Raw genomic sequence first — 13,027 nt, 5'->3', positions numbered from 1 at the left:
TTCCAATATTTAGCCTACCATCCCATATTCTCCCTGCTTTCCGAAACCTCTTTCTCTCAGTTCGTCTCTCCTGCTAAACTAACACATCTCATCTCACCTCTTGTACAACTATTTCCCAAATCTATCTCTTCTTCTTCTTCTTCTTCTTCCATTAACTAAACGATCTTATTTTTCAGACAAATAGATGTGGCGGTGCGTGGCTCGTGGCCTTCGCCTTCCTTCATCATCATCTCCTTTTTTAAGGAATTCCATCTCTAATGATTCTCTTAGATCACACATTTCCAGATTTTTCTCTACTGCATCGGTTTGTCTTTCCCATTTCTTTTTTTTTTTACTTACTTTTGCTTTTCGGATACAGTCCATGTCTGATTTAGGGTTTGTAATCTTTGCTTTTCTAATTTATTTTCTTTTTCCCTTACTGTTTCGGGCTTACGCTGGGTTTGCGCCTATTTTATTATTTTATTGTTTTGCATATTTTTTTTTTTATTGATTTCAATAAGTGAAAATGACACAATCAATTTCAATTGGTCTTAGTAGAAGTGAATGCCTGCGTAAGCTTGGCTTAGAACTGTACATCACATGATTCGGTGATTTTCATGTTAGGTCGTAATTCAAACCAACTGTTTGGTGACTTTTATTTCTAAAGTTTTTTAAGTGAAGTCTTATAAAATAATAAGATATTCTTTCATTGTCAAGCCCTTTTGTTGGTTACATTCTGTTTATTGCATGATGCAGTGTTTTGATAAGAAAATATATTTGGTTTTAATACTGTAGCAGGCAGGTGGTTCCTCATACACCATTGTCGATCATACATATGATGCAGTAGTGGTAGGAGCAGGTGGTGCAGGATTGAGGGCTGCCATAGGACTCTCAGAGCATGGATTCAATACTGCTTGCATTACTAAGCTTTTTCCAACTCGTTCACACACTGTTGCAGCTCAGGTATAATTTAAATTATATTAATTTATTAATAAGTGTGCATGAATTGTTGAATCTGAATTTTGGTTTCATGAAGTCCTATATTTGTAGCTTAATTGAATTGCATCAATGGTTCATGGACCATTGGTAGGATCAAGTCTGTTATATATTTCAAGTGTTGTTAATTTTTGGATGTACTTTGGCCTGATGAAGCATGATTGGGGCATGTGGCTTTGTTCAAATGGAATCATTTATAAATTATAAGGGGTTTGCTTGCATTTTTTTCCTTTTCCTGTGATTTTTTTAAATTAGATTCCTATTGGACTGAGCATTTGGCATGTCTAACCATCAAATATTCCAATGCAAATTCTGCACATTCTGATCTAATTTGGTCTAGCTCCTACTTAAAAATATATTAGTGCAAATGGTGCAGGGTGGCATCAATGCTGCTTTGGGAAATATGACTGAAGATGATTGGAGATGGCACATGTATGACACTGTCAAGGGAAGTGACTGGTTAGGTAACTCAACTTTTCCAAGCTTGAAATTAGTTTTAAAACCAATTATATGGGGAGTATGATATGTGACCATGAACTGTATATTGCTTTGTTGAGTTAGATGGTTTGCTGAAACTTTAAGGGTTTTGTTTTTGTGCTTCTTGTTTATCATTTTCTATTTAAAATATAATTTGGTAGCTAGCTGAGTGAAGTAATGACATTGTATTGGATTCTGGTTTATTTGTTGGAATTTATTATGAAAACAGTAGAGTTCACTTCCATTTTTTCCCCCACAAATCGATAATGAAATTTCCTTGTATTCTCAAACAAAAGTGCTTGTCTAGGAACTCCAAATGATCTATGCAGTGATTCTGCTATTTGATTTTGTGTAACATGTTACTTTGCTGTACATTGATGTCTGGGAATATTGCTACAGGTGATCAGGATGCTATTCAATACATGTGTAGGGAGGCACCAAAGGCAGTTATTGAACTTGAGAACTATGGCTTACCATTCTCTCGAACAGAAGATGGACGGATTTATCAGCGCGCATTTGGTGGTCAGAGTCTAGATTTTGGGAAAGGTGAAGCTACTTGTAAATGAGAGCGTCAATCACTGAAATTTATGATTTATTTGTATTTTCTGACATGGTTTCTTAATTATGTAATCACAATAGGTGGACAGGCATATCGTTGTGCATGTGCTGCTGACCGAACTGGGCATGCGCTTCTGCATACTCTCTATGGCCAAGCTATGAAACATAATACACAATTTTTTGTTGAATATTTTGCTTTGGACTTGATAATGAGTAGTGACGGTACGTTCATATATGCTTTAGTACTATGATTGATTGTTTGGCAAAATGACACTCCGGATAACCAGATGCATAGTTTTCCATGTGACTGAATTTGTTTATTCATACTTCATATTTTGTCTTTTAATTTTTTTTTTTTTTTTTTTTTTTTTTTTTTTAATGTATATGATCTTAATTTGACCATCATTAAGATATGATGTGTTTAGATCCCACAGATTCATGTTTTTAAAACCATGGTTCTTGATACTGAACAGTTGCTAGGAAGTGGGGGCAAGTCTGTGTTGTTAGTCTCTGACTAAATTTTGGTGGTTAAGAGAGTCCACTCATACAAACATAAGTGAAGCGTGCACATACAAACCATGCTTTCATGCATACACATGAGATGAGAGTTCTTCATTTTAATACTGTTAGGAAAATTTTGGGAAGTTAAATGACTAGTATTAGACTTTCGTGTTAATCAGAGCTAAAATAATGTGTTCGGTTTGGATTTGCTAATTGACTAATGGGAAGGGTAATAACCAAAAAAGCATATTATGTATTGTCAGATGGCTAAGCTCTTATGCAAAGGTAATGAAGATTAATCTACTTGGCCTGGAATTTTTATGAAATTGTAATTTAGTCAACTACAATGCATGATATTGTCTGTTCTGTGGTTAAAAAATAGGCAAAACTGTTGTATTCAAATATGAGCTGCTATCTCACGGGATGGGAAGTATACCAGTGAAAAAAGAACATGGTTGAGAATGGAGATTTAAGTTGAACACTCACCATATTAGCCATTGACTGTTATGGAAAGCTTGAGCCTGTTGATATAATATAAGTAGGCAAATCAAGTTGACACGAGGAAAGACAGTGATTTGGTGTTTAACAACGCAAATTGTTTAGGAAGTGGTAATGTTTTAAACTAACCAACCTATGCTAATTAGGGATTAAGATTCAGTTGGGTTTTGTAGGCTAGCATATTGGATAAATCTTCTCCATGGCTTATTCCTGGTCACCATGTACCTCATAGGCTCATACTTTCCATTTTATATTCTTCTAATTCTGGCCTCACACTATATCAATCATTTCAAGTAACACTGCCCTTGTACAATCGGCATATTTTGGGGGCTTTCCCTTATTATAACGTTTTATTTGTTTGCTTGGAGGTTTCACTTGTGTAAATTTTACTGATTAGTGGCATCTGACATTCAGGTGCCTGCCAGGGAGTAGTTGCATTGAATATGGAGGATGGAACTTTACATCGGTTCCGTGCAGCGTCAACAATCCTGGCTACAGGGGTAATAAGTTAGTTATTATTATTATCTAATTGCAAATGCCTGGGAAGAGTTTTTTCATTCTGATCAATCTTTATCTGTATCGTGTTATTCTTTTAGGGTTACGGTAGAGCATACTTCTCTGCAACCTCAGCTCACACATGCACGGGAGATGGCAATGCTATGGTTGCACGAGCTGGGCTCCCTCTCCAAGTTTGTAGTGTTTCTTAGACTTGAAGTGAGTTTGGGTCAATGTTACCAACATCCAGTATTTTACTTTTCCCTTTGATGCATTTTTTCTGCAGGATCTGGAGTTTGTTCAGTTCCATCCTACAGGCATATATGGTGCTGGCTGTCTAATTACTGAAGGTTGATATTGTAGTATTCCTTTTTTCTGGAATATATTACTTCATCCAGATACTTGATTACGACTCAGGGTTAGTATATGTTGAAAATCATTCTTACTTTTCTGCATCTTTTAGGATCTCGGGGCGAAGGTGGTATTCTAAGAAATAGTGAAGGTGAACGATTTATGGAAAGATATGCTCCTACAGCAAAGGATCTTGCATCAAGAGATGTTGTCTCAAGATCAATGACCATGGAAATCCGGGAGGGGCGTGGTGTTGGTATGATTCCTTTTCATGATTAGATAGTTTCATTTTCTTGGGAGACAATGTTTTAGGTTTTATTTAATAATAAGATATGCATTTGAAAGTTGCCATTCCTATGGCCTAAAGCTTCGTGTTATTGAATTTTCAGTCTGAGTAATGCTTCTTCCATGTTAAAAACTGAATGCATCTTGTTTTAATTTTACAAGAATGATAAATTAAATACATTCGCAAGGCTTCTTACTCCACAACAAAGAGATTTGTGTTAAATTCGTAATGTTCCTGTAACCTGAACATTTGAGGTGTTTATACATGATATTTTGTAAATAATTAGCCCAATCACCTCAGTGTTTGGTAACAATGAGCTGATCAAAATCCTTTGAACTTGTTTTTGGAACTATCAATTCTCAATTTATTGCATGAATTAGGTTTTGCATTTAGAGCAAGGTTGATATGTTTATTTTCTTCAAACAGGACCTTTGAAGGATCACATCTATCTGCATTTGAATCACTTGCCGCCAGATGTACTGAAAGAGAGACTTCCTGGTATTTCCGAGACTGCTGCAATTTTTGCTGGTGTGGATGTTACTAAGGAACCCATCCCAGTCCTACCTACAGTGCATTATAATATGGGTGGAATCCCCACAAATTACCATGGACAGGTGAGTTAGTGGCATATATGTTGGAATCTTCTTTCACCGTTATCAACATTTATGGCCAATATTTGACTTAGTGCCCCTTTAAGAGTTTGAGACACAAGTGTAGTTAAGATTGTGGAATATCATGCTTCCAGTATAGTGTTTATGGGAGAAAAAAGTAAATGAATGAGAGGTCTTGGCCCTGAAATGAAATGTTAGAATGCCTTACTATTTCCATTTTTCTCTTTGTAGAAGAAACCTAGCATCACCTAGTTTTCAAAGTTATGCATTTTTTATGTTTGCTACTTCATTCTTCAGGTAGTTACCGTCAAAGGAAATGATCCAGATGCTATAGTTCCTGGACTAATGGCTGCTGGAGAGGCAGCTTGTGCATCAGTTCATGGTGCAAATCGACTTGGTGCAAATTCTCTACTTGACATTGTTGTGTTTGGTCGAGCTTGTGCAAATAGAGTGGCTGAGATCCAGAGGCCAGGTTATAGCCAACAAACTAAAAGAATCTACTGTCCTTTAAAAGAAAAGAAGAAAAATAATAAAAGACCAAGAGTTTACAGCTTGATTTCATTTGTGCAGGAGAGAAACAGAGGCCTTTGGAGAAGGATGCTGGAGAGAGGACAATTGCTTGGCTAGACAAAATAAGAAACTCAAATGGATCAAATCCTACTTCAAAGATTCGGCTAAATATGCAGAGGGTAATGCAAAATAATGCTGCTGTGTTCCGTACACAAGAAACGTTGGAAGAAGGTATCTAATTTCTCTCGAATCTAGATTAATTGATATGGTTATCCCCTGAAATAGCAAAACCCAGATTTTTATTGATGCTTATGCTTCTCTCCTTGTTTTTTAAATTCTTCTGAAGTAATAAAGTATAGACTCAATGGGGAGGTTGCTGTTAGGTGACTGATATTTGACATGTACAACTAGTAAATAGCTTTTAGCATAATTGGAAGTTGCATGTGATAAATAACCGTTCCCTACGCTTAACAAAGTAGGAATCCTTGTGCAGTTATTTCTCTCTGTCAACCCTTCCCCTCCCTCGATGTAGTTCTCTTTGGTTCTGTAGTAGCATTAAGTGATGGCTAGTTCTCACACTGCTGTAATTTTGAATCTATTGGCTAAGATTAGCATATTTCTCTGATGGCTCCTTTCTACTCTGTTGCTACTGCAGGTTGTCAGCTGATTGACAAGGCATGGGAAAGCTTTCATGACGTGAAGGTGGAAGATCGAAGTTTAATATGGTGTGTAATTAAGGATGTCAATGATCAAATCATTATGCTGAGTAGTCTATGAAGCGACTTTAAATTTATTTATCATTTGACAGGAATTCTGATTTGATAGAGACCATAGAACTGGAAAACCTCTTGATAAATGCATGTATAACAATGCATTCTGCTGAGGCTCGGAAAGAGAGCAGAGGAGCACATGCCCGTGAAGACTTTACTGTCAGTCTGAATCTATGACCAGTTAGTTACTAATAATGTGCTTCCAATCTTATCATAACAAATTATGTCACTTCCACTCTGCAGAAAAGAGATGATGAAAAATGGATGAAGCACACTGTGGGGTAAGTTTTATTTCCACTATACTAGAAATTTACGTACACTCAAATCTAAGATATTGGCTGCAAAATTTTAGCTAAACACTTGACAAAAGAAACTTCATGTTCCTGCAACATTTGGGTTTGCTTTCCCACATACGTTCTTTGTCCTAGAACAATCATCTACGTTTATGACATGAGGTAGCTTTTGCAATTAAGTTTTTATGGCCTAATAAAAAAAATTATGAACTTCGACTCTTGTATATCCAATTTTCGTAATTTTATCTTTGTAAATAGCGCCTTTTGACATAATAATATCCTTCTCATAATAAATCTTATGTTAGCTAACATCATTAAATTAACCTGATTTGGGTTAAGAATTTGCCTTTGGAGGCATACAAAATGTAGAGGTTTTACATGTTGTACTCTTGATTTCGTAGCCATATTATCTTGGCGGGTGGAATTCTTGCCATATTACCTTGTCAATAGAAAATTCTAACTGATGTTGCATCTGAGCTGAACTTGCGATTTACATTGATACAGTTAAAAGAATTGGATACATTTATTATCAAATCATTAGATTGTTTAGTTCAAGAAACCTTATTATATTATTTATAGTTTAGTTCTCAAAATTAGGATGTTGAGTTAGTGGGTCCTAATGTCATTCATTTGCTAGAACTTTCAATTTCTGTATCCGCTGGACAATTTGCAATTTATTTTCTTCTATCCCTCCAGTGGAGGGAGAAATCCAGAGACTAGGGGCTTTGATGAATATGTTGTAACTAGTTTTAGGCTGTAACAAGTGTTCATACTAATAATAAATGCGATGAATTGAGAGGGGGCTGTGAACTATGTGTTTGGTTAAAGGTAACAATTTACCCCAAGTTAGTTAAAAGTATGTAAGCCCTTAGTTTCTTTTTTCCCTCTTCAATGCCATCAGTGTTTTTGGCCTAGTTCAATCTTTTGCTCTTTTTCGAGGAATTTTGCCAGAAAATGTATTGTTTATAACTGGATTTTGAATTCAGTTTGTCGGTAAATCTTGTTGATTTTTACTTCAAAATAGGGATTTTTATTTTGAAGTAGAGCATAAACGACGAGGAAGAATATTGAGAAAAGTTTTATATGGTTTCCCCAAAAAAGTTGGGGTAAATTTGTGCCTTGACCTATTTATCTTTGTGCAGCCAGTACAATATGTGGCATCATGATTGACTGATTTTAGGTATCAAATCTAATTAAGATAGTTTTCTTTGTTTGATTTTCAGATATTGGGAGAATGAAAAGGTCCGACTGGATTACAGACCTGTACACCTGAACACATTAGATGATGAGGTGGAGTCATTCCCGCCGAAAGCTCGTGTTTACTGATGCATTTGGCTATTGAAGAACTGGGCAATAATAAAAAAGCCTTGCAGATATAGCAGTTTTGAGATAATTACGGCACTAATTAGTGTCAGATTTGAAATTATCTGCAAACCATAAAATAAAGTATAAAAAATGTGTTTGTATCAAAAATTCATACTGATCAATCTTTTAAAAAAGAAATAATAAAAAAAAAATCATGCTGATCAATTGATAGTTTAATGAGCTTTATATTCATGGTTTAGAACGTTGCAGGGGTCATTGGTATAAAGTGATTGATGTAATTTGGTAATTCTTATTTTCAGAGATGTTTATATACAATAATAAATTGCTGATTTGTCAATAATAGGCTGTTTTTATGCAGGGTAAATATTTGTTGATTTGTCTATGTGTAATTGTTAATTAGTCCATCCATGACATAAATGAAATGGAATCTAAGTACAAATGAAATAAAGGGTTAATACTCTCGAATATCTGCTTCTTCAACTTATAAATTGTTTCGTTAGCGTTTAAACTTGCCTTAAAGTGAATTATTAATAGTTTAATTTGTTTAAAGTTACATTGACGTTTTTAAAGTATTTAAATTATTTATTAGTTTTTTTGAATTTGTTAAAAGTGATCTATGTTTTAATTTTTTCAAATCTTATTTTGCTTTACCATGCCTACTTGGGTGGTTGTTTGATAAAATTTAACAAAAAATAAGTATGAAGTTTTAAACGCTGAATATTGTAAATGTTGAAAATATTAAATGATAGAATTGTTTGATAAATATTAAAAGGCCTAATACATCACTAGCTCCTTGAACTTTGTAAGTATTTCACCAGTTCTCTAAACTTGTTTATTTCGTATCATCAGCTCTCTAAACTTGTCTATAAAAGTAGATTAGCTTCCTGAATTTTGGAAGTGTCCCACCAACTCCGGAAACTTGCTTTTTTGTAACAATTAAATACAAAAATCATAATACTAACTCTCGATCTTCATCCATTCAATCTCTCAAACCTGCAACACTAACTCTTATAATAGGTTGAAAGGTAGGAGAAGTGAAAAAATTACCTCTCGAATACATGAAGACGCATTTTTAGAATTTAGGTTTAATAAGTTTTTCTATTTAGTTGTTACAGAATAAGCAAGTTTAGGGAGTTGATGAGACACTTGCAAAGTTCAGGGAGCTAATCTACTCTTATGGACAAGTTTAGGGAGCTGGTTGTAAGGGAGGGGGGGGGGGGGGGGGGGGGGTTAGTTTGGCCATAGGCAAACTCAACACCAAGCATTGGCAAAGCAACGAGAAGGCTTCGACATGGAGTGGCGAATGGGGCATGTCAACATACGCTGATGGAAGAGGCGGAGTTGGCATAAGGAATACTATAGGGGACAAAGACTACCCTGACGTTGGATCTCCGCCCTTGTCGATTAGGGACAGGAGAGTCGGTCGTACGTCCTTCCTAAAGGAAGGCGGATGTCTCCATAGAGGGGAACTCTATGGACACTGTAGGCGGATCGAGCCCACAATGCATGCCCATTCTAGGGTGAGATTTAAACACAGGGAGACCTCCGAGACGGAATACCGATAGAGGTATTGACGGGACCCTTCGGTAGGAGTTGGCTGGTTGAGACTTGGGAAAAGTCGAGGCGCCACAAGGGTTTTGGCTTGGCCTAAAGTTGGCCCCGTGGCATTTGGTATTAGAGCCTAAATTAAGCAAAGGCCTTGTGAAGTATCCAGTAGTCTCTTCACTGAGAAAGACCTTTGTGAGGTGGGTGAGCAAGCTTTAACTAAACGAGTTCTTCGTAGAGTGAGCGTGCCGGCTTTAACTAAGCGAGATCTTTGTAGTGTAAATCAACAATTCTTTAACTAAACGAGTTCTTCGTTGTGTGAGCCAATGTTGCTTTAACTAATTGAGTTCGTCATGGTGTGAGCGAACATTGCTTTAACAAAGCGAGTCCTTCGAGATGTGGGCTAGCGATACTAAACATCTTAAATTTCCCCAACAAATTGACGGATGGAAATTTACGACGCTTTTACGAAAATAATTGGTGATGCTTTTCGGTTTGATTGAAGCCCGTAGTTTACTAGGGCCAGTGTTGCAAGACTTTACCCAGTGTGTGGGAACGCGGAAATAACAAAAGGGAACTAAGATCACTAATGCATGTAAATGCTAGAAAGAGAATGCATACTCCCCTGAGGTAGTGGGCGATGAAATTATACGCGATTCAGTCCCTTTGAGGGGGGGGGGGGGGATGCTTAATGGATTTTCGAAATTCAACGCTCATATGAAATAACATGGTGATGTTCTAGCGAATAGATGGTTGTCATAGCAAAATTATTGAGGTGTAATTTGTGCTTGAAGTATTCTAATTCGGTTAGAAATTACATGTTCCTTTCCATGAGTCGAGAAAATCTAAATACAATTGAGGGATTGGGGGAAGGACATGAGTGGACTGTTGAATTATTGTATGACGATGTAGGCTTATGCGAGCATAATCCGAATTCTAACATATCTGAATTCAATGGAAAACTGTGTATGCCTTCTCAAGAGTCAAGGAAAACTCATTGTAGAGTTACCTTCGGATGACATGGACACTTCCGTCATAGGGAAGTAGACCTTATGGGGGAAATTGCGAGTATCAATAATCATATTGGCCCAATCTATCGTGGCAAAGGATAGACATCGAATGAAAGTGTAATTTTCGGGTGAGAACAACCCAGCGAAATGGTTCTTTGGCCATTTAAGGCCTTGTGGAGATCAAATGACGGAAGATTCATTTGACCAAAGATGGTCGTGGGAAGAATTGCGAAATTGTCATCTGACCCATAGATGGTCATGGGATGAAATTGAGCAAATGTTACGGTTACAAGTAAATGTGAAAAAGAAAAAAGAAAAAAGAAAAAGAAAAAGAAAAGAGAAAAAGAAAAAGAAAAGAGAAAAGAAATAAAGATCGTGATCACTCGAGAATATTCCGGCACAAGCCGATGCCATGAAGGCTAATAAAAATTCGGCAGAAGTCGAGGCCATGAAGGGTAATACAAATCAGGTAGTGGCCGAGGCCATGGGGGCTTGCATTGAAGATGAATAGTTCTAATACTATGAATGTATTGAGGGGACGCCTAAGGTGAGATAATTCATAGGTTTTATCCTTGTTTGTAATGAGCTTTGTGGAGGGGACGCCCAAAACAACTCATGTACAAAAAGGACGTGTTTTGTGTAGGTACTGTCACCCCAATAAACTTAAGAAAGTGGGGAGCCTCAACAACAAAATGAACGTGGTTCTATGTGTTGGAGCCCCAACAAGTTTGACGGATGTGAGAAGTCTCAACAACAAACATGATATGTTATAGACAAGACATGTTTTGTGCAGGATGCCGTTTCGTGCAGAACATGGTTTTGGTGTAGAATGTATTCCATGCAGGAAATATTTTTTGTATAAGAGGTGTTTGGCGCGGGCAATTGAGCTCTATGAAACTCGAGTCAGGCAAGCGCATTAAGCAAATGAGTCTAGCGATTAATAAGTTAACAAGCAAAGGTTTTAGCAAACTCCAGACATGTCCAACCAAATAAGAGGCGTGCTACTAGTAAGTTGAAATGTGAGACAACCAGGAGATCCTATCAGATCCTATGAAGGCAATGATCGGTGAAATACGAACTTAACCAAAGATTTGACGGAGGCAGATAGTAAGACCATCGATGGAAAACCCCCGGGGTTTTTAGTTCTGGGTTTCAACTTCGACTTCGAATTCATCCCGAGGGAGAAGGCAAATCAACCCAACGATGACAATTGAGGCATGACCAATGGTGATAATAGAGGCAGAAATCCAATACAAAAGGAGGCAGGAAATAAAGCAAAGTTTGAACCATCAGCAGACAAGTCCAAGCTTGCCTTACGTTTCCTCCTTAGCCATAAATGACAATGAGAGGATGTCAGCTACACAGTTGGTGTATCAACATCAATACTTTGGTATATCAAGTATTTCAATACTTGTAAAATCGTGTAAGAGTTCTTACCCTTCTATTGCGAATAATGATGGAGAGATTATTGTCATGAAATTTTGCTTCCATTGCGAAGGTGACATGTGGACATTGAAGCAAATGTCAACGACTTCTTGTTTGGCTCATCGACATCAATAACTTTCGTCGACGTTCCAAACCCCGCTCAATGGGGACGTTGAGCAACTGAGTGGGGGAGGGGAAGTGGGTCCTCCCTTATGGTATATTATATTAATTGAAGGTATATTATGGAAGAGTAAGAAGACTCGGAGAAAGATCCTTAGTATAAAAAGACTAGGAGGATGATCCGTGGAGAAAGAGTAGAAAGATTATCAGAGGATATGATCCATGGAGGAAAAGTACCCGGATGAAAATACGAGTTGATAGGAAAAGAATTTCTCAAAGCTTCAAAAACTTTTGAAAAGTACTTTTTCTATTGTCAAGGAATGGAGTTCATAGATGTAGTGCAAGAAAAGATCATCAGTTGAAGATGTTCAAGTTGCAGATTACAGAAATAGAAAAATGATGGTCGAAGTTGAAACCATCCCCAGTGCCAAGCGAACAAATGCGAAAGCTCAAGTAGAGTTGAAGTATAAGCGGAGATTGACGCGCCCCAGCGGCGTTCGGTTCCGCTGAGGCCGACTAAGGGATAAGTGTACCCCGTCGTTATCAAGTAATAAAATCTGGACAAGTCCAGGTATCGAATCCACAGGATTTATTTACCATAAGTATCGAGCTACTCGGTCTCAGGTGTTATCTAGGCTGTATGGGTTTTGAGTTTGTTTTGATTAAGTTAACCTACTCCTAGTTGAATTACGCTACTCCTAGCTAAGTTATACTAATTCGAACTAAGTTATTCTACTCCTAATTAAGTTAAACTACTCCTAGGTGATCTTTTACTAATGTAATTACCCGAAGGAACATGAGGGGATACGATGATAATGAAAATAGATTATTTAAACAACAGAATTAAAACCTAATCTAAGTCACTTATGTCCGAGGCGATTAACCCTACCTATCCTCCTGAGGTCCCTAGTTCGTGATTCCCTTGTAAGGCCAAAACTAGCTCTAAGGCTCAGCAATTTGGGCTTAATCTTCTATAGGGTCGTCAATCCTATAAGCACTGACTAGGTCAGATTCAGCTCGCAATATGTGCCAACTTAATTTTGGGATTATCGAATGAGTTAAACCAATGAGACAAAGCGTAAGACAAATATTAAAGCAATAAATTAATTGAATAAACAAAACTATAATATATATCAAACATGAAAAGTATTGTCACGAAGATACAATGAGCCTAGGATTCATAACATGGATCAGAAACTAGACAGAATGTAAAAGAAGAAAAATCCCTTTCAGGGAACCTGTCTACCAATGCAAGCGTCTTCCTAGGACTTAAGGA

At 37.0% G+C, this 13,027-nt stretch overlaps 1 protein-coding gene across 2 annotated transcripts; it reads left to right on the top strand.

The window, feature by feature from the left end:
• Window positions 1–7,991, top strand: LOC136205062 (succinate dehydrogenase [ubiquinone] flavoprotein subunit 1, mitochondrial). 2 transcript variants are annotated; one of them, XM_065995570.1, is made up of 16 exons: window positions 1–304; window positions 778–942; window positions 1,352–1,439; window positions 1,852–1,998; window positions 2,092–2,232; window positions 3,424–3,509; window positions 3,606–3,698; window positions 3,791–3,854; window positions 3,968–4,111; window positions 4,568–4,755; window positions 5,050–5,224; window positions 5,323–5,493; window positions 5,918–5,987; window positions 6,071–6,191; window positions 6,276–6,313; window positions 7,549–7,991. In XM_065995570.1, exons 1-16 carry the CDS (start codon window positions 185–187, stop codon window positions 7,649–7,651), a joined length of 1,914 nt encoding a protein of 637 aa, XP_065851642.1. In that variant the 5' UTR covers window positions 1–184; the 3' UTR covers window positions 7,652–7,991. The 2 variants fall into 2 exon arrangements, with proteins under 2 accessions (XP_065851642.1, XP_065851641.1); XM_065995569.1 differs by having other exon boundaries at window positions 775–942.
• Window positions 7,992–13,027: the final 5,036 nt, after the last annotated feature.

This window comes from Euphorbia lathyris, chromosome 1 (assembly GCF_963576675.1).
Source record: "Euphorbia lathyris chromosome 1, ddEupLath1.1, whole genome shotgun sequence".
Lineage (NCBI taxonomy): Eukaryota > Viridiplantae > Streptophyta > Magnoliopsida > Malpighiales > Euphorbiaceae > Euphorbia > Euphorbia lathyris.
The sequence above is the reverse complement of the archived record's forward strand: the minus strand, read 5'-3'. Positions and strand labels throughout refer to the sequence as shown.